Source organism: Macaca fascicularis, chromosome 5 (assembly GCF_037993035.2).
Source record: "Macaca fascicularis isolate 582-1 chromosome 5, T2T-MFA8v1.1".
Taxonomy (NCBI): domain Eukaryota; kingdom Metazoa; phylum Chordata; class Mammalia; order Primates; family Cercopithecidae; genus Macaca; species Macaca fascicularis.
This window is the reverse complement of record NC_088379.1, coordinates 47,621,090-47,646,858: the sequence shown is the minus strand read 5'-3', so window position 1 is coordinate 47,646,858 and position 25,769 is coordinate 47,621,090. Positions and strand designations below refer to the sequence as shown.

Genomic DNA, 25,769 nt, shown 5'->3' with positions numbered 1-25,769 from the left:
TGCTTCTTGTAGATGGCCATTCGGGTTGTTACCAATTTTTGGCTCTTACAAATAATATTGTTAAGAACATTTCTGTGTGTGTTTTGATGAAGTTAAGTGCACATTTACATTCCAGTATATGTTGGATATGTGCCTAAGTGCAGACCTGCTGGGTCATAGGCTATGCATATGTTTAGATTTAGTAGATACAGTCAGTTTTCTAAAGAGCTTACACCAAATTACACTCCTATCAACTATATATAAGTTCTAGTGGCTCCATACCTTTGCCCTTGCCAATATTTTATTCTAGGTTTTTTTTTTTTTTTTTTTAACATGTTAGCCAATCTGGTGTGTAGTAGTATCTCATTATGGTCTAAATTTACATTTCCCTGATGACTAATTATTTTGATCAATTTGGCTTAGTGGCCATTTGGATATTCTCTTCATGACAGAATACTCCATTCAAATTTTTTACCCTTAAAAAAGTTAGGGTATATGTCTCCTCTAGTTGATTTATTTATATTCAGAATAAGAATTCTATGTTGGTTGTATATTTTAGAAATATCTTCTGTGGCTTAACTTTTTACTTTCTTAATGAGGGTATTTTTGATGAACGGAAGTTTTATGAAGTATAATTTATCAATATTTTTCTTTGTGGTTATATTCTGTTGAATAAATGCATGCCAATTTGAAGGCCATGAATATATCCTCCCATGTTACTTTTAAAACATACCTATGAGGCCTGGTGTGGGGCTCATGCCTATAATCCTAGCAGTTTGGGAGACTGAGGTGGGCTCAGGAGTTTGAGACCAGCCTAGGCAACGTGGTGAGACCTTATCTCTACCAAAAATATAAAAAATTGGCAAGGCGTGGTGGCATGCCTGTAATCCCAACTACTTGGGAGGCTGAGGCAGGAGAATCACTTGAACCTAAGAGGTGGAGCTTGCAGTGAGCTGAGATTGCGCCACTGCACTCCAGCCTGGGTGACAGAGTGAGACTGTCTCCAAAAAAAATTAATAATAATAATAATAATAATAAAATAAAACATACCTTCTATAGGGAGGGGGAATACGTTGCACAGCTGGTAGAAGGGACTATCAGATTTTACAATTCTTTAATTCTTTTAAATGCATTATTCGAAAGTTCCAGCAGATGGTGGTATTGCTGTATAAAAAGGAGACCCTAAACCATTAAGTTTGGCACAGTTTTCAAGAAGGTTATTTTAAAAACAGTTTATTGGGGTTGTTTGTTTTTTTCTTGTAAATTTGTTTGAGTTCTTTGTAGGTTCTGGATATTAGCCCTTTGTCAGATGAGTAGATTGCAAAAATTTTCTCCCATTCTGTAGGTTGCCTGTTCACTCTGATGGTAGTTTCTTTTGCTGTGCAGAAGCTCTTTAATTTAATGAGATCCCATTTGTCAATTTTGGCTTTTGCTGCCGTTGCTTTTGGTGTTTTAGACATGAAGTCTTTGCCCATGAAAAAGTGGGCAAAGGATATGAACAGACATTTCTCAAAAGAAGACATTCATACAGCCAACAGACACATGAAAAAATGCTCATCATCACTGGCCATCAGAGAAATGCAAATCAAAACCACAATGAGATACCATCTCACACCAGTTAGAATGGCGATCATTAAAAAGTCAGGAAACAACAGGTGCTGGAGAGGATGTGGAGAAATAGGAACACTTTTACACTGTTGGTGGGATTGTAAACTAGTTCAACCATTATGGAAAACAGTATGGCGATTCCTCAAGGATCTAGAACTAGATGTACCATATGACCCAGCCATCCCATTACTGGGTATATACCCAAAGGATTATAAATTATGCTGCTATAAAGACACATGCACACGTATGTTTATTGCAGCACTATTCACAATAGCAAAGACTTGGAATCAACCCAAATGTCCATCAGTGACAGATTGGATTAAGAAAATGTGGCACATATACACCATGGAATACTATGCAGCCATCAAAAAGGATGAGTTTGCGTCCTTTGTAGGGACATGGATGCAGCTGGAAACCACCATTCTTAGCAAACTATCACAAGAACAGAAAACCAAACACCGCATGTTCTCACTCATAGGTGGGAACTGAACAATGAGATCACTTGGACTCAGGAAGGGGAACATCACACACAGGGGCCTATCATGGGGAGGGGGGAGGGGGAGGGATTGCATTGGGAGTTATACCTGATGTAAATGATGAGTTGATGGGTGCAGCACACCAACATGGCACAAGTATACATATGTAACAAACCTGCACGTTATGCACATGTACCCTACAACTTAAAGTATAATAATAATAAATAAATTAAAAAAATAAAATAAAAACAGTTTATTTTTTCCCAATTTGCTTCTATAAAATGAGAAATATACAGTAAAAATTTCACTTCAGATATACTCTTAGATATATGTGGGTTAGATTTCTAACACTGAATTTATTAAATGATTTCATTGGACTTTTCCCTAAGAAGAAAAGATACCAAGGGAGAAAAGCCCTTTAGGGATGGAGTGAGAAGAACAACAGGAGGAACTGAAATCACAGTTTTATTTACCTTACAAGTTTACTCACCAGGAAAAAAAAACCAGACTGGGAACATAAATATTTTGGGTCCCAGGTCTAGTTTTGGTAGGTTTAGTTTAGAGAGGCACAGAAGTGTGTTCACTGTTCTCTTTGGGAGCAGAGAGTGCGTTTTGCTATCCTTAATTTGTTATACAAACATCACCAAATAAATAAAGTTTGTGTTTTGAAACTTGAGTTCTTGAATTACATTTAAGTCATAGAGTATTAAAATGGCTTCAGATCCTCTCCACTTTATACATTTTTTAACCTCTCTGTCAAATAATAGATAATTCCTAAACTTTTCCCAGCCCTAATATTTTAGCATTCTTTCTTTCTACTTGTAACATGGATGTTTTACTTTTTCAGAAAAGTGGGAGATAGATCCATCTGAGTTGGCTTTTATAAAGGAGATTGGAAGTGGTCAATTTGGAGTGGTCCATTTAGGTGAATGGCGGTCACATATCCAGGTAGCTATCAAGGCCATCAATGAAGGCTCCATGTCTGAAGAGGATTTCATTGAAGAGGCCAAAGTGATGATGTACGTACGTATAAACAACACACTGATAAATATCATGCCCTGGTGTCATGGAAACAACATGAGCTTTGGAGGCAGCCACACCTGGATTTGTGTCACAACTTTGCTCAAGCTCGTTGTGTAACCCAGGTACCTTATTTGATCTCTGTGTGACCTGGGTGAATTATTTTGTATTTCCAAACCTCAATGTCCTCATGTATAAAATGGGATGAGAGTACCTACCTCACTGGATCAATGTGTGAATTAAATAAGAGAATTTATGTAAGTGATGAGACAGGAGAACTCCCTTGACACCTTTGCAGAACTCCTTGTGAAGGGGGTGGCTCATTTACTCAGCTACTGTGTGCTCATTTACGGGATGGAGAGTATGCAGGTGAGCCAGAGTGAGCGCTTTTGGGCTCCAGCCCCACGACAGTGTCTGGAGGTGTTACATTGCTCTTTTAACTTTTCCATCTGCAGATGGCTAAGTGTTAACCACTTCAGTGGAAAGTCAGGGTGACAGCCTTTTGCATCCTGCCCTCTCGATACCTGGGTCCTTGTATGGCACCCAGGAAGAATCAGGTCACACGGACTTGAAGGATGGTGAATGCAGAGATTTTATTGAGGTGGCTCTCAGCGGGATGGATGGGGAACTGGAAAGGGGATGGAGTGGGAAGATGATCTTCCCTGGGAGTTCGACTGTTCTGCAGCCAATCTCTAACCGCCCCCAGCAGAACTCCTCAATGTTCAGACACTCCTCCTCTTCTCTTCTTCTGTGCTGCACTGCTCTGTCACCTGCCAATGGAGCTTGGGGTTTATATGGGCACAGGACAGGGGTGTGGCAGGCTAGAACAGTCTTGGAAAGGGCAACATCTGGGCACAAAAATAAAAATGTCTGTTCCCATTTAGGGCTACAGGTTTCCAGGCTTGAAGGTGGGGATTTTTCTGGGGAACTGCCCTCTTCTACCTAGTATTTCCCTGCCTCCTGTCGGTATCAGTGACAAGCGTGTTCTTTTCAGCTCAAGAATAGGTACTTTACAAGTACTGTTTTTTTTCTCCTTTTCCCAGAAGCAAAAATGATGGTTATGTCTTAGTAGTGATATACTACTCATCTTTTGAAAGGGCATCCTCCAGTGGCCAAAAAGAGTTAATTTTTTTTTTAAGGATAAAACAGTATTTGCTTTCAGAGGATATAAGTGTCCAGAGCTTTAAAAGAAGTGGCTCTTTGTAGACCATTGGACACAACTCTTCTGTGATTTCCCAGGACAGCATTTTGACTCAGTTGAACCCATTTCTGTGGCTCATTAACTGTAACAACCTGAGCTGGGCCAGGACAGGCCAATAATTTGACCATAGTTTAAGTTAACATTCTTTAAATATTTGTTCAATGTTTATTTAGAGGAACAACAATGCTGTGAAGAAGAAAAACTCCAGATGGCAGTATTTAGATTCTGTTCTGTTTCCCAGAGAAGTTTAGTTCTGACCCACACTTGTAGACTCCAACTAGAAAAACAAACAAACAAACAAACAAACAAATAAGCAAACAACAATCAGAGGAGATTAACTGAACCTATTCTCTTTCAAAGGCAAAGTAAGTGTATCCCTTGGGGCTCTCAACCCATACCCTGGGGGTCCTATCAAAATATCCTTTCCATTCACTTACAATAGAATGAATTCCAAGAGAAGTTGTTACAAACACAATTTTGCAGTGACACCAGCTTCCCAATGATGTTTTTGTGTCCCTAGGTGCCTCAGGCACCTATCTCTAGCTGGCCTTTGCTTCCTGTAGCTGTCTACATCTTACCATGGATTTTCTACACCTAAAGGACAAAAATTGTATTCCTGCGTTGGATTAAATAGGCATAATAAAAAAAGAATGAATGGGAGACAAGTGATTCAGGGGGAGTTAAAACCATATTTGAATCTCTATCAAACAAGAAAGAATTGAAGATGTTTAATGTCCGAATGAGAGAATTCTTGAAAGGTACAAGCCTCATTGGGCATTTGAGGTCAGGATCTTTGAGGACAATATTTCCCCCCGATTCATTTTGGGAGGCCAATGTGGGAGGATCACTTGAGCCTAGGAGTTTGAAACCAACCTAGGTAACGTGGTGAAACCCCGTCTCTACAAAAAAACAAAAAAACTAGCCAGGCATGGTAGTGAGCACCTATAGTCCCAGCTACTCAGGAGGCTGAGGTGGGAGGATCAATTGAACTCAACAAGTTGAGGCTAGAGTGAGCCATGATGATGGCACCACTGCACTCCAGCCTGAGTGACAGAGTGAGACCCTGTCATACACACACACACACACACACACACACACACACACACACACATCCCTGATTTCTAAAAAGTGAGGCAGAAAATCTTCCATTCTAACATCCTATTGCAAATATATTTATCTTTAAAATAGTTGACGTGCACTGACATACTATCTACCAAGGACACACAGCTTTGCACATATTAGCTCCTTTCCGTGTGTGGTTTAAATACCACCTCTTTCAGGAGGTCTCCTCTGACTACTCTGTTTAAGCTGGCATACCCACTGCCAAATGCTTTCTGTTGTATCGCCTTGTGTTAGTTCCATCAAAGTCCTTGTCATATTCTGAAGCTTCCTGTGTAGTTTTATTTCTCCCCCACTAGCTTGCAAGCTCTCTAATAATAGAACCTTTTATTTATTTGTCCTGTTTAACCTGGTGAGTGTTAAAAGGATGACTAGCATGTAGTTGGTGCTTAAAAGACATTTATGGATTATTGAATGAGTTAATGAATCCTCACCACAATTCCAAGAGATAGCTTCTATTAAGATCCCAGTTTTATAGACAAGAAAGAGAAAATTTAGAAGGCTTATTACAAACCAAAATGTATCTGAGACAAGGCTCAATTAATTTAAGAGTTTACTTGGCCAAGGTTAAGGACATGCCCATGACAGCCTCAGGAGGTCCTGATGATATGTGCCCAAGGTGATTGGCCTGCAAAAATGTAAAAATGGCTTTACACATTTTAGGAAGACATAAGACATCAATCCATCCATGTAAGATGTACATTGGTTTGGTCGGGAAAGGCAGGACAACAGGGAGTGGTGAAACAGGAGAGTTTTCTGGCCCCCACTTGCAGGACATGCAACAGAGGTGTGGCTTTCTGTTCAGCCACCATGATCTCAAACCTTTTACAGGATAGGGAGCATGCAGATGGGCAGGTGCAGGAATCAGGGTGAGTGCTTTTGGTCTCTAACCCAACAGCAGCATCTAGGGTTGGGTGTCTGCAACACCCAAAGCCCAAGTCGGCCCGTGTTACAGTGTGCTCTTTTAGCCTTGTGATCCACAGATGGCTTAAGGGTTAACCAACTCAGTGGACCCTCTGCCTTTTTGCAAGGGCAGGGGGCCAGTGTGACAGCTTTGTGTATCTCAAGCTCTTGTCCAGTGTTCTGGAAGATTGGGTCACACACAAACTTGAAGGATGAATGTGGGGTTGTATTGAGTGTTGGAGGTGGCTCTCAGCAGGATGGATGGGAAGCTGGACAGGGGATGGGTTGGGAAGATGATCTTCCCCTGGAGTTTGGCCATCCAACAGCCAATTCTCTAACTGGTCCAGCCGAACTCCTCCTGATGTTTCTTCTCTTCTCCCCTCCTCTGCTCTACCATTCTGCTGTTTGTCTATTTGTCTCCTCATCTGTTTCTGGACCTGGAGTTTGCGATTTATATGGGTACAGGATGGGGACGTTTTGGGTCAAAAAGCAACTTTTGGGGCACAAAAACAGGAATGGCTGTTCTCATTTATGGCCATGGGTATCTAGGCTTGAGGGTGAGGACTCTCCTGGGGAAACTGCCTTCTTCTACCCAATATTTCCCTGTCTCCTGTCCATATCAGTCGGGGCTTCCAAGTCATAGGCAGATTCAAAGTTTTTCTGATTGACAGTTGGTTGAGTTATTATCCAAAGAACTGAAATCAATGGAAAGGAATGTCTGGGTTACTATAAAGAATTGTGGAGACCAGCACAGATGGTCTGTGTTTATTATGCAGATGAAACTTCCAGGTAGAAGGTTTCAGGGAAAATAGAAGGTAAATGTTTCTTATTAGACTTGAAGAGTCTTTTCTATCAGTCTCAATGTCTGTGTTGATGTTAATGGTTATGAGGCATGTCCAACTCCCTCTTCCCATCGTGGCCTGAACTAGTTTTGCAGGTTAACTTTGGAATGCCCTTGGCTAAGAGGAGGAGTCCATTGAGATGGTTAGGGGCTTAGAATTTTATTTTTGGTTTACATTATGTAATTTGCCTGCAGTCCCACAACAAAACATCATTAGAGCTTCTAATTGAAATCAAAACTGTGAACTGTCTGGGCACAAAAAACGTGACCTTAATGAACATAATTATCAACACACTCTTGGAAAACTAATATATGTTAGAGGGCAAAAGACGGAAAGAGGAGAATTGTTTCAGGATACATTTTTGAGATGTCATCAAGACTTGCTGATAAATTGAATGTGGTAGGTAGTCGGAAGAAACCAGAGGAACAAAGATGATGCTAAGGTTTTGGTGTACATTATTATATTAGGCAAAGAGTGGCACCATTTACAAAGATGGGGGAAGACCAAACAGGTTTAGGGGAAAAAATTAAGAATTCTGCTTTGGACATGTTGGATTTAAGAAGACTGTTATTTATTAGGTGTGATCAAGTAGTGAGGTAAATATATGAGTCTGGAGTTCAGAAAAAAGGTCAGAGTGGAGGGTATTAACTTGAGAGTGGTCACCAGAGATGATATTTAAAACCCTGAAACTTAATGCAATTACTTAGGGAAAGAGAATAATTAGAAAAGGAGAACTGGAGAAGCCTGTAAAGGGTCTGAAAATATTTAAATAACAAATTTAAATGAATTTAAATGTGTGTTTGGACTATGATGAATCCCACATACTTCTCTAAACTGAGAAATAATGTGTATTAAGAAGTCCTAGAGTTATAACATACAAGAATGTAGGTTTTCCATTTGCATCTTTCTGTGCTTGTGAGAAATATTTGTCATATTTGTTAGACTGAATCATATGAGAGTTTGTCTTTGCCTGATTTCTGATAAAGGTTTGCCTTATTTCTGTTAGATTTTTACCAGTGATCTTGATAAGGAAATGCAGTAATGTTTCAATTCTCAGATGCTTCCATGTGGGTATCAACTTGGTGGATTTCCTGTGGCAAATTAATATTTCATCTCAAGACTTGCTTTTCTGCACTTACGCTATATACATGTAAACTGCATCCCTTAACTGAAAGTACACTTTATGAATTCAAAAAGTAAACCAGACAAAATATAATACATATACATATATCTCCAAATTAAGATAATGTTAAGTTCTCTGAATGCCTCTCTTCCACATTAACTGGAGTGTTTTCATAAGCTAATTTTATGATAATGAGTCAAAAATCATTCATATACATTGTGTTAAGGTACACAGTCTTCCCAAGTCACTGATTTTATTTTACATTTATGAATGAAAAGAATGAAAAGAAGCAATAAATTTTCAAGGCACATTTGACACAAGGTACGTCTTCTAAAATTATAAGTGTTAATTTGAATATTATTTTCCATGATGACTAGTTGGTATAAAAGGCTTTTAGAGATTGAATATAATATTCCACACACACGTGCACAAAACCAGTAAACTTTTGAAGTCTAGATAACTAAAAAGTTCTGGGTATATTTTAATAGGCAACATTCAAGGCGCGCGTGTGTGTGTGTGTGTGCACTGCAAGTTTTCATGTTGGTAAATGTTTTTTAGTTTCCAACTTTATCTAAAAATTTCCTTTTAAAGAATTTCATGCTTTAGAATTTAATTTTTGTTTTCTTTTTTTAGTCACTCTTTCCTCCCTCTTGTCTGTCCAAAATTTTTCATCTGGACAGCTGCAGGTAGGAAAGCTGGAATTCAAGGAACAGGAAAGGAAATCTGCTCAACGGATAAACAGCGTTTAGAAACAAAAGGATTATAAAATGAAGAAGAGAAAAATAAAATGCTGACACGTAGAATGTGGTGCATGTAATATTCTGTTTCCACACTGCGTTTGGCATTACCACTTAAACTCTTGACCCCACATTCTCAGTGCATTAAGTGGCAAGGAAGCTGCATTACTTTCTCTGTGTTTGGGTGGATTTTCATCTTATCTTGATAATGAGAGTGATAAATAGATGGTAAATATTACCGGTTGTGTTCAAACATTTTAAAATGCAAACACAATTCTGCTCACTGGTGTATGTTTTTCTTCACCAGGAAATTATCTCATTCAAAGCTAGTGCAACTTTATGGGGTCTGTACACAGTGGAAGCCCCTTTACATTGTGACAGAGTTCATGGAAAATGGCTGCCTGCTTAACTATCTCAGGGAGAATAAAGGAAAGCTTAGAAAGGAAATGCTACTGAGTGTATGCCAGGATATATGTGAAGGAATGGAATATCTGGAGAGGAATGGCTATATTCATAGGGATTTGGTAAGTATGGTGCAAATTTACTTTTTAAAATGTATCGTACCAATATTCAGAAGGATGTGACAATTACTTTCAATACTTTGAATAATGTATCCTTGATTTAATTTTTAAACATTTACCTATTCATGCAATTTGTTGTAAAATGTAACTTTGTTTTTAATTGCACATTGATGCTGTTGCTGTAAAGACCCAATGGGTTCACCTTGCCTGCTGCCTAGACAGAGCCCATTTATCAGGACAGGGGAACTGCAATAGAGAAAGAGTAATTCACATAGAACCGACTGTGCAGGAGACTGGAGTTTTATTATTACTCAAATCAGTCTCCCCGAGCATATGGGGATCAGAGTTTTTAAGGACAATTTGGTGGGTGGGGGGAAGCCAGTGAGCCAGGAGAGCTGATTGGTTAGGTAGGAGATGAAACCATTGGAAGTTGAAGCTGTCCTCATGCTGAGTCAGTTCCTGGGTGGGGGCCAGAAGATCAGGTGAGCCAGTTAATCGATCTGGGTGGTGCTAGCTGATCCATCAAGTGCAGGGCCTGCAAAATAGCTCAAGCACTGATCTTAGGAGCAGTTTAAGGAGAGTCAGAATCTTGTAGCCTCCAGCTGTCTGACTCCTAGACCATAATTTCTAATCTTGTGGCTAATTTGTTAGTCCTACAAAGGAAGTCTAGTCCCCAGGCAAGAGGGAGGTTTGTTTGGGAAAGGGCTGTTATCATCTTCATTTTAAACTATAAACTATAAATTCCACCCAAAGTTAGTTTAGGCTATGCCCAGGAATGAACAAGGACAGTTTGGAGGTTAAAAGCAAGATGGAGTCAGTTAGGTTCTCAGTCATAATTTTGCAAAGGTGATTTCATAGTCAAGTAAGGCTTTACTCTATGCCTTGAACTAATTAACCACCTAACTTATCATGTGACTAAAACTGATTTCCTTTCCTTTCCACTCTCCCTTCTTCCTTCTCTTCCTTCTTCTTTCTTTCCTTCCACCTTTTTCCCTTTCAAGCCATAATCAAACATGTATCGGGTGCCTAGTATATGCCAAGCATTCTGCTAAGCACTGGAGATACAACAGTGAAGAACAATTTCCAGTTTTAGTCTCCAACTTTATCTAAAGAATGTCACCTAGGGGCATAACGGCTCCTGACGTGGAGGTAGTTTGGCCCTAACAGGATTGCAAGAGCACTGCTGGCATTATTGAAGAGACTAGGAATGCTACATTATTTTTTTCTGTAATGCTCAGAACATTCCTATTTAAATAAATGATTGTCTTACCCAAACCATATGCTAACAGCACTGCTTCCCTGCATTGCTACCTCCCCTTGAGTAACACTTTCTGTCCATTCCACATTTATTCATGATATTCACACTATTCCCTTGATGTCCTTATGTCCTTCCATGTCTGATTTTGAAATCTAAAAATTAACTCAAATGAGAATTGGAGAAGTCTATGAGAAATCCCTGATATTGCCCCTTGGAAGTAATTCTGTGCTTCCATCACACATGATCAAAGTGATCATATTACTCACTGTACAGGCTGGAGTATTTTGGGGAGAAAAAGGGGGCATAGTTACATTGGCCTCAGCACACCTTGGGAAGTATGCTTATCCTACCCGTGGCTTGGAACACTCAGGGCATTTGCTATTTACTGCGTCACCCAATAGTTAATTATTTACATCGTTTACACAAATACTAGAGTCTATCTTATGAGACTTAGAGTCTTTGAGATCAAGGCCTAGATGTCTGAGATACCATGCAGTGATTGAGAACATAGGTTTCAAACAGTCATTCTCAAACTTCAAACTTTGGTATGCATTACAATTACTTGGAAGCTTTTAGAAAAATTGCAATAGCCAGGCCATACCCCAGACCAACTAAATCAGAATCTCTGTGGCTGAAACCCAGGCATCAATGTTTTTTGAAAATTCCCCTGATGAGCCCCATGTGAAGTTGAGGTTGAGAACGACTACTCTAGAGCCAGGCTAGCTGGGTTGAAATACTGTTTTTTACTAGCTGTGAGAGCTTGGGCAAGCTAGTTAACCAGTGAAGTGGTATTAATTATAGCACCTTCCTCGTATGGGTTTGTTGGGAGAATTACATGAATTAATAAACAGTGTCTAGCATGTAGAGGAGCTCAGCAATGTTAACTATTGCTATTACAGAGATAGATCATTAAAAAAAATTTCCTAAAGGCACATTTCCCGGTATCCAGCACCTAGGAGAAATGAGCAAATTTTTGAATGGGTGAATACGGTATCAACTCCAACTGGCTCACTTTCCTAGTCTGTGCAGGTTTGTCTTTGCGGATAACAATTGGGTGACAGTTCTGGTCATTTTATTTGCTCCAAGTGGATTCTGACAGGCCCTCCTGTTCCTGTTTTTTCCCTTATTTGCTCATTTTCTTTTGTGTTCTATTTTATCTCCCTATATGCTACTTAAAATATGTCAGTGAACAATGAGTCTTTTCCCCATCAAGAACTTTTCTTGTGGTTTGGTCATTGCTAGGACTTGCTGGCATCTTCTAAACTGGTTCCTTGTGATTTATTATTTCAAGTTCCTTGCTTTTGTTGCTTAACTAATTGAACCACAAATTAGCTGAAAAGAGGAAAATTCTATCAAATATTTTATCTAGTTTACCTACATGAGGCTAAATAATCAAATCAATGATTTTCTTGATTAAGTTGCTGAGAATGAATTGCTTTGGCCTCAAATACATTGTTTCTACATAGCATATATTCAGTTCATTGTGATAATTTTAAGAAATATGAAATTATCACTGTAAATAATTATCTTGAGTGAAATCAGTGTTGAATTATCTTTTCTTAATTTTTATTATGTATTAGAGATCCCAAAGATATAAAATCAATATGCCTTATCTGTTATGTATTTTGGGCTTTCCTATAAAGATGTTAACAAATATACACTATTTTTATGCCAAGATTTATAGTTGTATCATCTTTCAGATTGAATTGAGGGCAGGCTGGGCCTGGTGGCTCACTCCTGTAATCCCAGCACTTTGGGAAGCCAAGGTGGGTGGATCATTTGAGCCCAGGAGTTCAAGACCAGTGTGGGCAACATAGTGAAACCCCATCTCTACCAAAAATATAAAAATTAACTGGGCGTGGTTGTGTGTGCCTGTAGTACCAGCTACTTAAGAGGCTAAAGTGGGAGGATGGTTTGACCCCAGGAGGGGAAGGTTGCAGTAAACCAACATGGTGCCCTTATACTCCAGCCTGGGCGACAGAGCCAGATCTTGTCTCAAAAAAAATACGAAGGCAAACTATTGAATCTATACCATTGATGGATATCACCATAAAAATGACTTGGCTGTCCACACAGACAGGTAGCGTGGGGTCCAAATAACCTAAGGAAGAGGAGAGGAAAAACTCTTGAAATAAAAACTTGTATTCAAACTTGGATTCTTCTTTCCATAGGCGGCAAGGAATTGTTTGGTCAGTTCAACATGCACAGTAAAAATTTCGGACTTTGGAATGACAAGGTACGTGCTATGTATATATATATGTATTTTGTTTGTTTGTTTACTCATAAGAGGGAATCTTACATTTGTTTACTGATAAACTGAAGATGCTGCAGACTGTGTTTTTATCTTCCTAGGTTGTAGGCCTGGTTGTATGGCCTACTGACCCACTTTGAATTTTAGGACATGTACAATTTTAGCTGTGAGGTAAATGTTTACTGTGGACTATTCGCATCTTTTAAGAAAACTATGGTATATTTTTAAATTAAAAAAGGAATTTCTCGGTCCACTGAGAAAGGTGAAGAAAAAAGCATTTCTGATATACATATGTTTTTGGGAGAAAAATAAATACATTTGTTTTCTCAGCTCTGATTTTTCTATGTCCTCACCAAACATTTCTATTATTAAGTATAGTAGTTGACTCTAAGTCTACAATTCAAGAGTGTGAAAAATTTAGCCATATTTTTCTACGACTCAATATAGTTTAAATTTTGAGCATCCTTTTTTGGGATGGTGCTAGAGATATAATTCCAGGGAATTTGGGGTTTTTCTCTGGCTTCCCTAAGCTTCAAAGTCAAAGTTCTTGGTCTCGTGGGGCTATCGTACTGGTAGGAAGGTGGCTTACTGGTCCTTTTGTTATCCGTGTGCATGGCATCCTTGCGGCCACCATCCTCCAGTCTTGTCTTTGGCTGGCTACTCAAACAGGTAACTGCTAACCCATACTGATTTTTTTCTGCAAGATTCCTTCAGAACTGGCATTTTTTTTTTTTCGACAGAGTCTTGCTCTGTTGCCCAGGCTGGAGTGCAGTGGTGCTCCCTTGGCTCACTGCAGCCTTGACTTCCCAGACTCAAGCTATCCTTCTGCCTTAGCCCTCCAAGTAGCTGGTACTACAGGCACATGCCACCACGCCTTTAAATTTTTGGTAGAGACAGGGTTTCACCATGTTGGCCAGGCTGGTCTTGAACTCCTGACCTCAAATATCCACCCACCTCGGCCTCCCAAAGTGCTGGGATTACAGGCGTGAGCAGTCTCACCTGGTCAGCATTCTTTATGATTACAAAACTCCATGGTGGGATCTCAGATCTCATTTACCTAGGCACATTCACAGCCATTTGTTCATTGGCATCTTTCTGCCTTTCCAAGGGAAAAGAGCACAGGTTCTGTTTCACTTTTAAATCCCACCAACCTAATGTGGGACTAGGAGCTTCTTTCTCTGCTGTGTGACTTGGGCAGCCCTTATAGGGTACAAGATAAAGGATCCTAACCCACTGACCTACTAATGTCTAGTACTCCCCTTTTCTTTCCCTTCTATTTCCCCCATTCCTCTAGCTCAAGAGATCTTTTTCTAGATAGTGGTGGTAATAGGGACGGTGGTAGTGAGATCTCACTCCTGTTCATGGCCCATTTTCCAAGATATTTTGTTAATAACTCAATATTTCTTCTCTGAAGAGCCTAGACTTGAAAAATTCAAAATCTATAGACAATGGCTTTTCTCTCTTTGTTTTCTGTTACTGATTCTTTACCTAAGTAGAATGACCTCTGACTCAATAAAGCGCTGACTGGTGGAGGGAGGTAGTGTATATTAAAAAGAAAAGTGGGAGTGTAGAGGCAGCATTAATAAATGCTGTGAAAACACTATATTGTATATTTAAGGGGCAACAAGCACAAGTTAATTTTTGTCTCTTCTCCCCAATTTCTCACATTTGGACATCCCTGCATACAACTCTCAAAAAAGAGAGAGGGTTCAACTTATTATTATTTTAAGGAGATGGTAGTTATTCTTGATTTCTTTCCATATAGGGCCATTCTAATGCATTAGAGATTTGTCACATCAGAAGCATTATGTTCATATACTTTTACTTTCTCCCCTTCTCTATGCCTCACAAAAAAACATAAACATGGAAGGAAATTCGACATCCAACTTTGAATCATTCATTTCCATTTCAAGGAGAGTGGTTTTTGTTTTCCCCACCCCTGGGAAGAGTGGTCTTTTATTTCCTTTTTATAATCTTGGTTGTTAGCATGCTTCTTTGTAGAGTCAAGAGTTTACCATAATTAACATAAATGGTGAGCCATGTTTTGAACTGAAGCAGCATTCTGATTTTCAGAGATCCACATAAAACAAACACAACTGAAACATGATTTGGGGAGGAAACATTATCAAGGGCACTTTCACACTCTACTAACAAGAAGGTGTCCACAAGCTTTCTAGGGTAAAATACTTTGTCTTTTAACAACTTAGAGTTAACTAAAGGGATTTGAAGTAAATAGAGCTTGGAAGTAATTAACACAATGTGCTTTGAATCTGATAACTGTAGGTATGTTTTGGATGATGAGTATGTCAGTTCTTTTGGAGCCAAGTTCCCAATCAAGTGGTCCCCTCCTGAAGTTTTTCTTTTCAATAAGTACAGCAGTAAATCTGATGTCTGGTCATTTGGTGAGTGCATCTGATGTTTGCTAGATCTTGATTTAATAAAATGGGCAATATGTTATTTTTAACTTTGATTTCCTAATTGATGTAGAATTTTTTAAAAAGTCTTCTTGTAATTGTTCTTCCTTCTGTGTGTTCTAACCACATCCCGATTGTCTTTGGCAACTAGTGTCACATACCTTCTTACATAAGTCTGACTTTTGGATCTTTTCCTTCCTCCATGGGCACTCACTGTAAAACTGTAACAAAGAGTCTACTGATCTAGAAAAAAACTCAGACAAGTTTTCCACTCTGCAGACGCTTGAAGGAAAAATGATCTTATGACACTGTTGAGTTTAGAGTGTAATTAGTAAACTTCATTGTCTAAACTATGAAGCAGCTTGACTATTTTCCAATTGTTTAGTTGTTAACCTGAACTTAAAACCTGAGTTTAAAAAATGGTGGCATCTCATTTACTTCCTTAACTTTAAAGTTTGTAGAATTTAGACATAGGCTTCCTTGAGATCTGTGAATTGATATTCATATTGGATAATGTTCTTCATTGAAAAAGAGACACCATAGACCCACGTCCAGTGAAGTTTCGAGGTTGATTTTCAAGAAATGGTAATATGCAAAAATCTATCTATCCTCTTTCACCCAGAACTGCCTGGAGGCTTGTGGGTTCCGGGTCCTCAGAAGGGTGTCAGTTTTATTGTCTACAATAAGGTTAAAACTGGGCACAGTGGCTCAGGCCTACAATACCAGCACTTTGGGAGGCTGAGGTGGGAGGATTGCTTGAGACCAGGAGTTCAAGGCTAGCCTGGGCAACCTAGCAAGACTCTGTCTTTACAAAAAAAAAAAAAAAAATAGCCAGGTGTGGTGGCATGTACCTGTAGTCCCAGTTCCTTGGGAGGCTGAGGCAAGAGGATTGCTTAAGCCCAGGAGTTTGAGGTTATAGTGAGCCAGGATCGTGTCACTGTACTCCAGCCTGGGTGACAGAGCAAGAACCTGCCTAAAAAATAATTAAAACATAAATTTAAAAAAATACAATAAGGTTAAGCTTGTGTCATTAATCTCATCAGCTTTCCATGGACATATGATAGTCTCAGCAGGTGACATTTGAAGCTTTACTGAAGAGCAGTTAGGTTGTGAGACCACATCTTAGACACCAATGAAGAGCAATATAGGGACCTCATCGAAGGTTGCAGAACAGTTAGAACTCCCTGAATTTTACGTACTTATCTCCCTCACTGAACAGTGAGCTCCTTAGGCACATGGGTTGATCTCAAACGTATAAAATCGCCAGGCCCCGGGAGATGCCTGGCCTCTCATCAATGTCTAGCAAATATTTGTAGAATAAGTGAATAATTGAATGAACTCAAATTGGGAGTTCTTGCAGGAGTTTCACTAACCAATCAATCAATGATTACTGGACCCGGCTAGATACTCTGGGGCTCTGCCCATCAGTCTAATCTTTTAGCAGAAAGAAGGGGACACATGCCATTTACTGGCTGAAACTCTTGGCTAAGTAGGCAGCAGAGGCTCACATAATCTTGTCAGTTTCTATGGAATGACAGAAAGGTTCATTGATTTCAGAGTGCAGGGACATGACTGCTACTTAGAAATGAAAATGCTAGTCCAGGCGTGGTGGCTCATGCTTGTAATCCCAGCACTTTGAGAGGCTGAGGTGGTCAGATCACCTGAGGTCAGGAGTTCGAGACTAGCCTGGCTAACATGGTGAAACCCTGCCGCTACTAAAAATACAAAAATAAGCTGGGCATGGTAGTGGGCACCTGTAATCCTAGCTACTCAGGAGGCTGAGGCAGAAGAATTGCTTGAACCTGGGAGACAGAAGTTGCGGTGAGCTAAGATCATGCCACTACACTCCAGCCTGGGCGACAGAGTGAGACCCTGTCTCAAAAAAAAAAAAAAAAAAAAAAGGAAATGCTACCGGCATTTTCTCCTGATAGAGAAGGCAATCAAAACTCATGGAAAAGGAAAGGCATTGTTTTCACTTAGATTATTTTCAGGTTACAGGTCTCTTTGAAACCTGAGGTACATATGATTTGCTTCCTTGATAGAACCGCTGTTATTCAGGATGGTTATAACCCAAAGCCTGGAGCACAAAAATAATGCCTTGTAGTTTGAAATTATTCTTTCAGTTCCCAAGCAATCATTTCTCTCTAACCCCTTGTTTTCATGCATTTTTGTTTGCAGGAGTTTTAATGTGGGAAGTTTTTACAGAAGGAAAAATGCCTTTTGAAAATAAGTCAAATTTGCAAGTCGTGGAAGCTATTTCTGAAGGCTTCAGGTTATATCGCCCTCACCTAGCACCAATGTCCATATATGAAGTTATGTACAGCTGCTGGCATGAGGTAAGTAAGTATACGTTACTTTCCTACGAAGGTTGGCAGTCCCAGCATCTGAGAGCAGATCTGATTATCACAAACATGACTTCAGAACTCTGTCATGGCAGGAAAAGGCATCTGTGCCTTGGTCATGATCCTGAGAGTCTGAAGTACTATTTCTATCTCAAACTCACTACAAAGTCATGAATCCATTTTGTTTTGAACAATGGCCTTTTATCTGAGGAATTCAGTGCATTTTCTGAGTCTTATCTGTTTGAGATTGGTTCTTGCAGAAACTCTTGGTGTTACTCAAGCCTCAGTGATTAGGTGTTTTATTAGCTTTAAGAATTAATGGGCCGGGTGCAGTGGCTCATGCCTGTAATCCCAGCACTTTGGGAGGCCGAGGCAGGTGGATTACCTGAGGTCGGGAGTTTGAGACCAGCCCAGCCAACATGGTAAAACCCCGTCTCTACTAAAAATACAAAAATTAGCCAGGCATGGTGGTGCATGCCTGTAATCCCAGCTACTGGGGATGCTGAAGCAGGAGAAGAATCTTGAACCTGGGAGGCAGAGGTTGCAGTGAGCCGAGATCGTGCCACTGCACTCCAGCCTGGGCGACAGAGAGAGACTCTGTCTCAAAAAAAAAAAAAAAAGAATTAAATGATGGAGGCTGTGTGTGGTGGCTCACGCCTGTAATCCCAGCACTTTGGGAGGCCAAGGTGTGCAGATCACTTGAGGTCAGGAGTTTGAGACCAGCCTGGCCAACATGGTGAAACCCTGTCTCTACTAAAACTAAAAACATTAGCCAGGCCTGGTAGTGCACGCCTGTAATTCCAGCTACTTGGGAGGCTGAGATAGGAGAATTGCTTGAATCTGGGAGGCAGAGGCTACAGTGAGCTGAGATTGCACCACTGTACTCCAGCCTGGGCAACAGAACAAGACTCTGTCTCAAAACAAACAAACAAACAAACAAACAAATAAAAGAATAAATGAAAGAATTAATGGTGGAAACTAAGGGTAGAACGAGGTTTGTTAAACTTCCACGTTGAAAAAGAAAGATGGTGTTTCCATTTACTTCACTCAACTTTCCTTTGTCTTGCTTTTCTAACGCTAATAGTAATGGGTTTCATCTGTCTTCTGACACTCAGGACTCCTGCTAGAGATTAAACTAGACTGGGAATGGAGGCAGAAAGTGTGTCAGGAACTTCCATTCAGGAAGAAATCTCTCCAGAACTTAGTTTTTCTATTTGTTGAAATGCCAAGCTTAGAAGTAAAGCCAGAGGGGCTTCTGTTCCACCTCTGGACACTGACTCAACACACCCCTGCCCTTCTCAGTGAACTTCCCTGTGATTTTGAGAGCTTTACTCTCTTTCCAGCTGACAGTTTCAGCCTAGAAAATTACAGCTTGATGAGAAGTTTCCTCCTGGCTGAAAAAATAAAGCACTTGATTATCAATTTATAACCACAAACACTAGAATATTGAGTATTTTCAGAGTGATGTGGTTGTTCATATTCCAAGAAGCATTACATTTATAGAAAGCCCCAATGTATGAAAATATTTTACATATATTAATTACTTTACAAGGAATCTTGAAAGACATAGAAAAATGTTCAGTAAGCTATAAAGAAAATGTTCAGAAAAATGTTCAGTAAGTAGTAACAAACAACTATTTTAGGAGCATCTTTGCAATAATAATGTAAGTAGCTCAGAAGTATACCTTGTGTATGAAATAATACTCATGTACGTGTGTGTGTAATATAATACTTATTGAGATGTTATATATAAGTGGATCTGAGACAGAGAAGGAGGAAGGGAAGTGATCAGTAGGATGCTGTCAGAAGGACCATGTAAACAACATTAGTCTCAAATTGCAGTCAGAACACTGATTAATACAATGGTGTAGTTATGTTGATTTATTTGTTTGAAAAAGTTGATTTGACCAGGTGTGGTGGCTCACGCCTGTAATCCCAGCACTTTGGGAGGCCGAGGTAGGAAAATCATGAGATCAGGAGTTCAAGACCAGCCTAGCTAACATGGTGAAACTCCGTATCTACTAAAAATACGAAAAAATTAGCTGGGCGTGGTGGCAGGCACCTGTAATCCCAGCCACTTGGGAGGCTGGGGCAGGAGAATTGTTTGAACCTGGGAGACAGAGGTTGCAGTGAGCCAAAATCACGCCATTGCACTCCAGCCTGGGAGACAGGGCGAGACTGTCTCAAAAAAAAAAAAAAAAAAAAAAAAAAAAAAAGAAAAAAGAAAAGAAAAGAAAAGAAAAGAAAAAGTTGATTCATTTTTGAGACAGAGTCTTGCTCTATTGCCCAGACTGGAGTGCAGTGGCATAATTACAGCTCACTGCAGCCTTGACCTCCTGGGCTTAAGCAATCCGCCGAGCTCAGCCTCCTGAATAGCTGGGACTACAGTGATGTGCCACCATGACCAGCTAATTTTTAAAAATTTTTTCTAGAGATGGGGTCTCACTTTGTTGCCCCAGCCTCAAGCAGTCCTCCTGTCTTGGCCTCCCAAGGTGCTGGGATTACAGATGTGAGCCATTGTGTCAGGTGCGAAAGTTGATTTTGCCTACAACTTTACCCCATGTGCTTAGGGCATTAGAGTCAAAAGTGATTATGTTATATTTGAGAGACAAATTTCAGGATTCATGCACAGAAGCAGGTTCCTCAGAGAGCTCCACAATTTATTCCCAGAGTCTCAATGAGGACCCTCACTTGCACTTGTGCTGTCTTCTACTCTGTTTATTTTATTGAGGCTCTCTGTTTATAAGCCATGAAGAGGGGTATCTTTCCGCTGACCCTGCTGTTGGTGACACCTGTGAGAATGTGGCTACTATGAGTAGCTCTGTTTCCCACAGTTTTCAAAGATGCTGACAGTGCCATCCCTTAAATGAAGTAGGAAAACCACACCCTTAAATGAAGTAGGAAAAAATGCTCCAATCCTTGGCTCCATGACCAGGGATATGGGGTCACTTATGGTGAATATCTTCCTTTAGAGTTGCTGACTCTTGAAAACTGTGCAAAGATCACAGGCTTTTAAAACTTTTTAAAATGTAAGAATATTTAGCAATCATTTTGCTATGAGTGAGAGGAACTTCCACACTCTTATTTTTCTGTTGACTGCGACTGAAAGCACAGCCTATACCCCAGGATCTTCAAAGTCCCTCCTGAAAACATGCCTTTTGCTTTCTGACTGAAATCCTCCTTTCTATAACGGCTCAGGTGTCATAGATACCCTGAACTGAGCTTGGGAGCCTGGTACTCTAGATGCCCCTTCTGCCAGCCCTTTCTTGACCTCACACATGTCAAGTCATCCAAATATGTCTCTAGGGTGGTGGTGTCCTAGAGTACTTTCTGAGATGCTGAAAACGTTCTGTATCTGTGCTGCCCAATATAGCAGCCACTCAGCATGACTGAATAACTGAATTTAAACATTTATGTCATCTTAAGGAATTTACATTTAAATAGCCACATGTGGCCAGTGTTTGCAGGTCTAGCCATTTTATTTTTGCAGCATTCTCTAACATTTTCATACTCACGCCTCGCTCAACTGCCAATCACGCTGTGGTATGTCGGTGGAGATACCTTTCTCTTCCTTTTTGTGGCGAGCCAGCCTAGATTCAGGTCTCTGCCAGCAAGTTCCAGAGCTGGTCTCTGAGTGATCCTTAGCCCATTTATGCCACAGGTGGCAATTTTTTGAATTTTTGCATGAGTGAAAAATCAGACCTTGGCAATGATCTTGAGCAGTGGGATATAAACAACTCCCACATGCTTAGCGTTCCAAAAATGAAACACTTGGCATAAGTGGGTTAAGCTAAGCTAACCACCCCCACTTCCCTTTTCCAGAAACCCAAAGGCCGCCCTACGTTTGCAGAGCTGCTGCGGGCTCTCACAGAGCTTGCGGAAACCTGGTAACCCGAAACACAATGCCAACTCAAAGAGTCATCTTGCAAAACTGTCACCTATTGTGAACATCTTCACCATACGGGGTCACTTACGGTGAATATCTTTCTTCGTGGTTGCTGACTCTTGTAAACAGTGCAAAGATCACAGTTTTTAAAACTTTTAAAAATTTAAGAGTATGCAGACAATCGTTTCGCTATGTGTGAGAGGGACTTGCACACTCTTATTTTTCTGTAAAATATTTCACATCCCGAATGTGAAGAAGTGAAAAAGGCTTCTCAGCAGTCTTCATAGTGGCTGCTCTTCATGATCATAGCCCCAGGAACCCTTGAGGTTACATGAAAACCTGACCCTTCACAAGGCTGAAGGTGTTTCCTTCTTGAAGAGGAGTGACATTCCTCACTTCGGTGATCCACGCATAGAAGACGAAAATGAATTCTGCCAATTCATGGGATAGAGGGCCTCCCTTGAATAATTTCATGTTTTTGGGCTGTGTAGATCTTTATAGTAAAGGCACCTTTATAAACCGCATGAATGCTAGTGTTCTGGAAATGTCTTTTGTTAATATGATCTTCCTATGTTATTTAACAAATTGTTTTTCCACATATCTGATTATATTGAAAGCAGTTTTTTTGCATTTGAGTTTTAAACACTGTTATAAGATGTAGCCAAAGCTCACCTTTGAACAGACCCTGGTGACATCCTATTTCCAGGAAAATCCAGAACCTGATTTTAGTTCTGTGATTTTACACTTTTTACATGTGAGATTAGACAGTTTCAGAGGCCTTATTTTGTCATAGTAAATGTCTCCTGTAATTTTCAGGAAGATGACTTGTTCTTTCTAGAAGAGGAGACAAAAGTAAGATAGCCAAATGGGACATCAAGCTCCATTGTTTCAGAAATTCAGGATTTTGAATTCAAGATGAAACAACCAGCAATCACAGTTAAATCTTAACTTTGCCTGCACTCTTTGTAGGAATGATCAGAAATTTATCTTTATCATTCTGAGTGCTTCAGGAGTACAATAGGAAGAAAGATACTGGAGAACGCACAAGTGTAATTACCATGAAGTTTAACAACAGGAGCCCATTATTTGTGTACTTTCCCACCCTGTATCATGGTTCTCTGGGAACAAGCTTTATTATTCTCATTAGTGTTTAAATTGTTGATTGTCAGTAGTTGTGACTTTTAAATTATATTTCCCCACTCAAAGAATGGTATCTTTATATATCAATGACACTCAATAAATGTGTATTATTTCTAATGAGAATCAGGTACAAGAAGATACTTGATAGTTCAAGTGGTGGTCTCAGAAATGTTTTGGCTGAATGTGGTGGCTCATGCTTATAATCCCAGCACCTTGGGAGGCTGAGGTGGGAAGATAGCTTGAGTCCAGTTTGAGACCAGCCTGGGCAACAAAGTGAGATCCCGTCTCTACCAAACAAAACAAAACAAAAACTAGGTGTAGTGATGTAGTCCCAGCTACTTGAGAGGCTGAGACAGAAGCCCAGGAGGTCCAGGGTGCAGTGAGCCATGATTGTGCCAGTGCACTCCAGCCTGGGTGATAGAGCGAGACCCTGTCTCAAAAACAGAAACAAGTTTGTATGAGATGCTAGTCTGTTTCTGAGATTATCACACCCCCTTTCCTATGACTCCTGTTATGATGAGGAGAGATAGAAGGCTCCTATTACTGAGATCTCAATTCACATAATATGTGAATTTATATAAGATAGTCTAGCTCAAGAAGACATGAGACTACGAAACAGCAAAAGTGGACAGAAGGGAGGTTAATGTTATGACATAGGAAATAATGTAGCATCAATATATGGATGCAGTAAGTTGCCCTTTCCATGTTTTACTCAGCTTGGAAGTGCCAATTTCTCTCAAAAAGAAAGAAAGAAAGAAAAAACCCAGCAAAGCCAAACTCTGAAAAGCCAGGACTGAGTATGGAGCATCTGCCATCACTATAGATGTACCAGGTACAGAGCAAAGAGTGACACCCAGAAGTAAATCATTCTAAGAGGGCAACAACTATGACAGCGCCTGGCACTTCTAAGAGGGTGCAGCACTTCTAAGGTACTGGGCAAGCTCTATTCCTTTTATTTTAACACCTCAGGAAAATTTGAGATACTAAATTAGGAACAAGAATAACTGGGGGTATGTCTTAGGTAACTAAGAGTCCAGATAATGTGTGAATTTTGAAGGTGCATGAAAAAAGATTTACCATTCTTTGTTTAACTAAACAAAAAAGTTTCTTTAAGAGGTTGTCAGCCAGGCACAATGGCTCACGCCTGCAATTCAGCACTTTGGGAGGCCAATGCAGGTGGATCATCTGAGGTCAGGAGTTAGAGATCAGCCTGGCCAACATGGTGAAACCCTGTCTCTACTAAAAATACGAAAAGTTAGCCAGGCGTGGTGGCGTGTGCCTGTAATCCCAGCTACTCGGGAGGCTGAGGCAGAATTGCTTGAACCCAGGAGGTGGAGGTTGCAGTGAGCGGAGACTGTGCTACTGCCCTGTATCCTGGGCGACAGAGTGAGACTCTGTCAAAAAAAAAAAAAAAAAAAAAAAAGAAAAGATACAACTTCTCCTGGAAGGGAACTATGTTTTGCAACCAATCTTAATATTAGTTACTGATATGAGGATTCTCTGGGTCATTTGAGGTGAAGATAGTGCAATATTTAAACAGCTCTGCATAATAATTGAATAGGAGGTTTAGGGGTTGATTGTAGAGTCCTAAAAAGGAGAATATAGGAGGTCAACAGACAGAGAGGAGGCTCAGAAAAATGGAATTAATTTGGAGGCCAAGAAGAATATACAATCAGTGAAAATAACCTTTTGGCAAGAATAGATAAAGGTATTTAGTAAACTTTTTATTGAAGTACAACACATGGTACCACCATGATATTGGTAACATGGTTGAACTGGCAAGCAAACTGATGAGATCCAACAGCATTTAGCCTGGCACTAAATTTGCTTAACTTTGTAGTAGGATACAGGACAGGAAATTAAGCATGCATGATGCCTGGGTCCCTCCTCACCTGCCTAAAGAGCGTGCATGATTGCTGGGGATGAGGTTGTGGTATGTGGGGTTCATCTTGATGCAAAGAAACTTCTACTTGAGTTTCCCACCAGTCATATAGGCCTACGATTCACAGGTCTCCCAGCCCCATGTACTGTCCCATAGATTGTAGGTTTCACAGTGCACAAAGTTTCTGTCCCTGGCACCCAACATTCCAAATCTGTCTTAATTTGGGTCATTTACAAGAAACTTGTGCTGGGAGAAGACAAACCTACAATTTCCCAGGCAGGCTTAGTTCTGGGAGAAAAATGGTACAGACCCGCTATTAACTCTTTGCTCACACATACATAAAGAAAAGTACACAAATCGTGAGTATATTCATATTGGCAAAGTGAATACATCTCTGTAATCAGGCTCAGATCAAGAAATGATGCATTCTGGCCAGGTGTGGTGGCTCACACCTGTAATCCCAGCACTTTGGCAGGCCAAGGTGGGCGGATTACTTGAGGCCAGGAGTTCGAGACCAGCGTGGCCAACATGGTGAAAACCCCACCTCTACTAGACACACATACACACCCACAAATTAGCCAGGTGCAGTGGTACATGTGTGTAATCCCAGCTACTTGGGAGGCTGAGGCGCACAAGCAAGAATCGCTTGAGCCTGGAGGGCAGAGGTTGCAGTGAGCCAAGATGGTGCCACTGTACTCCAGCTTGGGCAACAGAGTGAAACTCTGTCCAAAAAAAAAAAAAAAAAAAAAAAAAGAAAAGAAAAAGAAAAAAAAAAAAGAAAAAAGAAAAGAAAGAAAACATTCTAGAATTTCGGAAGCCATTCTGTTTCCCTATTTGTCACTAACCCAAGAGTAATTAATAGCCTGAGTTCCAGCACCTTGGATTTGTATGGGCTATTTTAAAATGTTCTATAAATGGAATTTTATGGTATGTACTCTCTTGTACCTAGCTTCTTGCACTCAATAATATGTTTGTTTCATCCATCTTTGTTGTATATAGTTGTACTTCATTTATTCTCATTTTTGCATTGTCTTGAATTGTACAATTATTTTACATATTTATCTATT

At 40.1% G+C, this 25,769-nt stretch overlaps 1 protein-coding gene across 12 annotated transcripts in view; it reads left to right on the top strand.

Annotated features, from left to right (window-relative positions):
- TXK (TXK tyrosine kinase) overlaps positions 1-25,554 on the top strand; it is a 79,428-nt gene extending 53,874 nt beyond the window's left edge. For 8 of the 12 annotated variants that reach the window (XM_074039742.1, XM_074039739.1, XM_074039740.1 and 5 more), the window contains 6 exons: positions 2,911-3,082; positions 9,316-9,532; positions 12,959-13,023; positions 15,322-15,440; positions 17,631-17,788; positions 21,617-22,202. In XM_074039742.1, coding sequence (XP_073895843.1) covers positions 2,911-3,082; positions 9,316-9,532; positions 12,959-13,023; positions 15,322-15,440; positions 17,631-17,788; positions 21,617-21,685 — 800 coding nt within the window. In that variant the 3' untranslated portion in view covers positions 21,686-22,202. Of the gene's footprint in view, positions 1-2,910; positions 3,083-9,315; positions 9,533-12,958; positions 13,024-15,321; positions 15,441-17,630; positions 17,789-21,616; positions 22,203-23,536 lie in introns of those variants that run through there. The other 4 variants (XR_012434817.1, XR_012434814.1, XR_012434816.1 and 1 more) reach the window with 3 other exon arrangements.
- Positions 25,555-25,769: the final 215 nt, after the last annotated feature.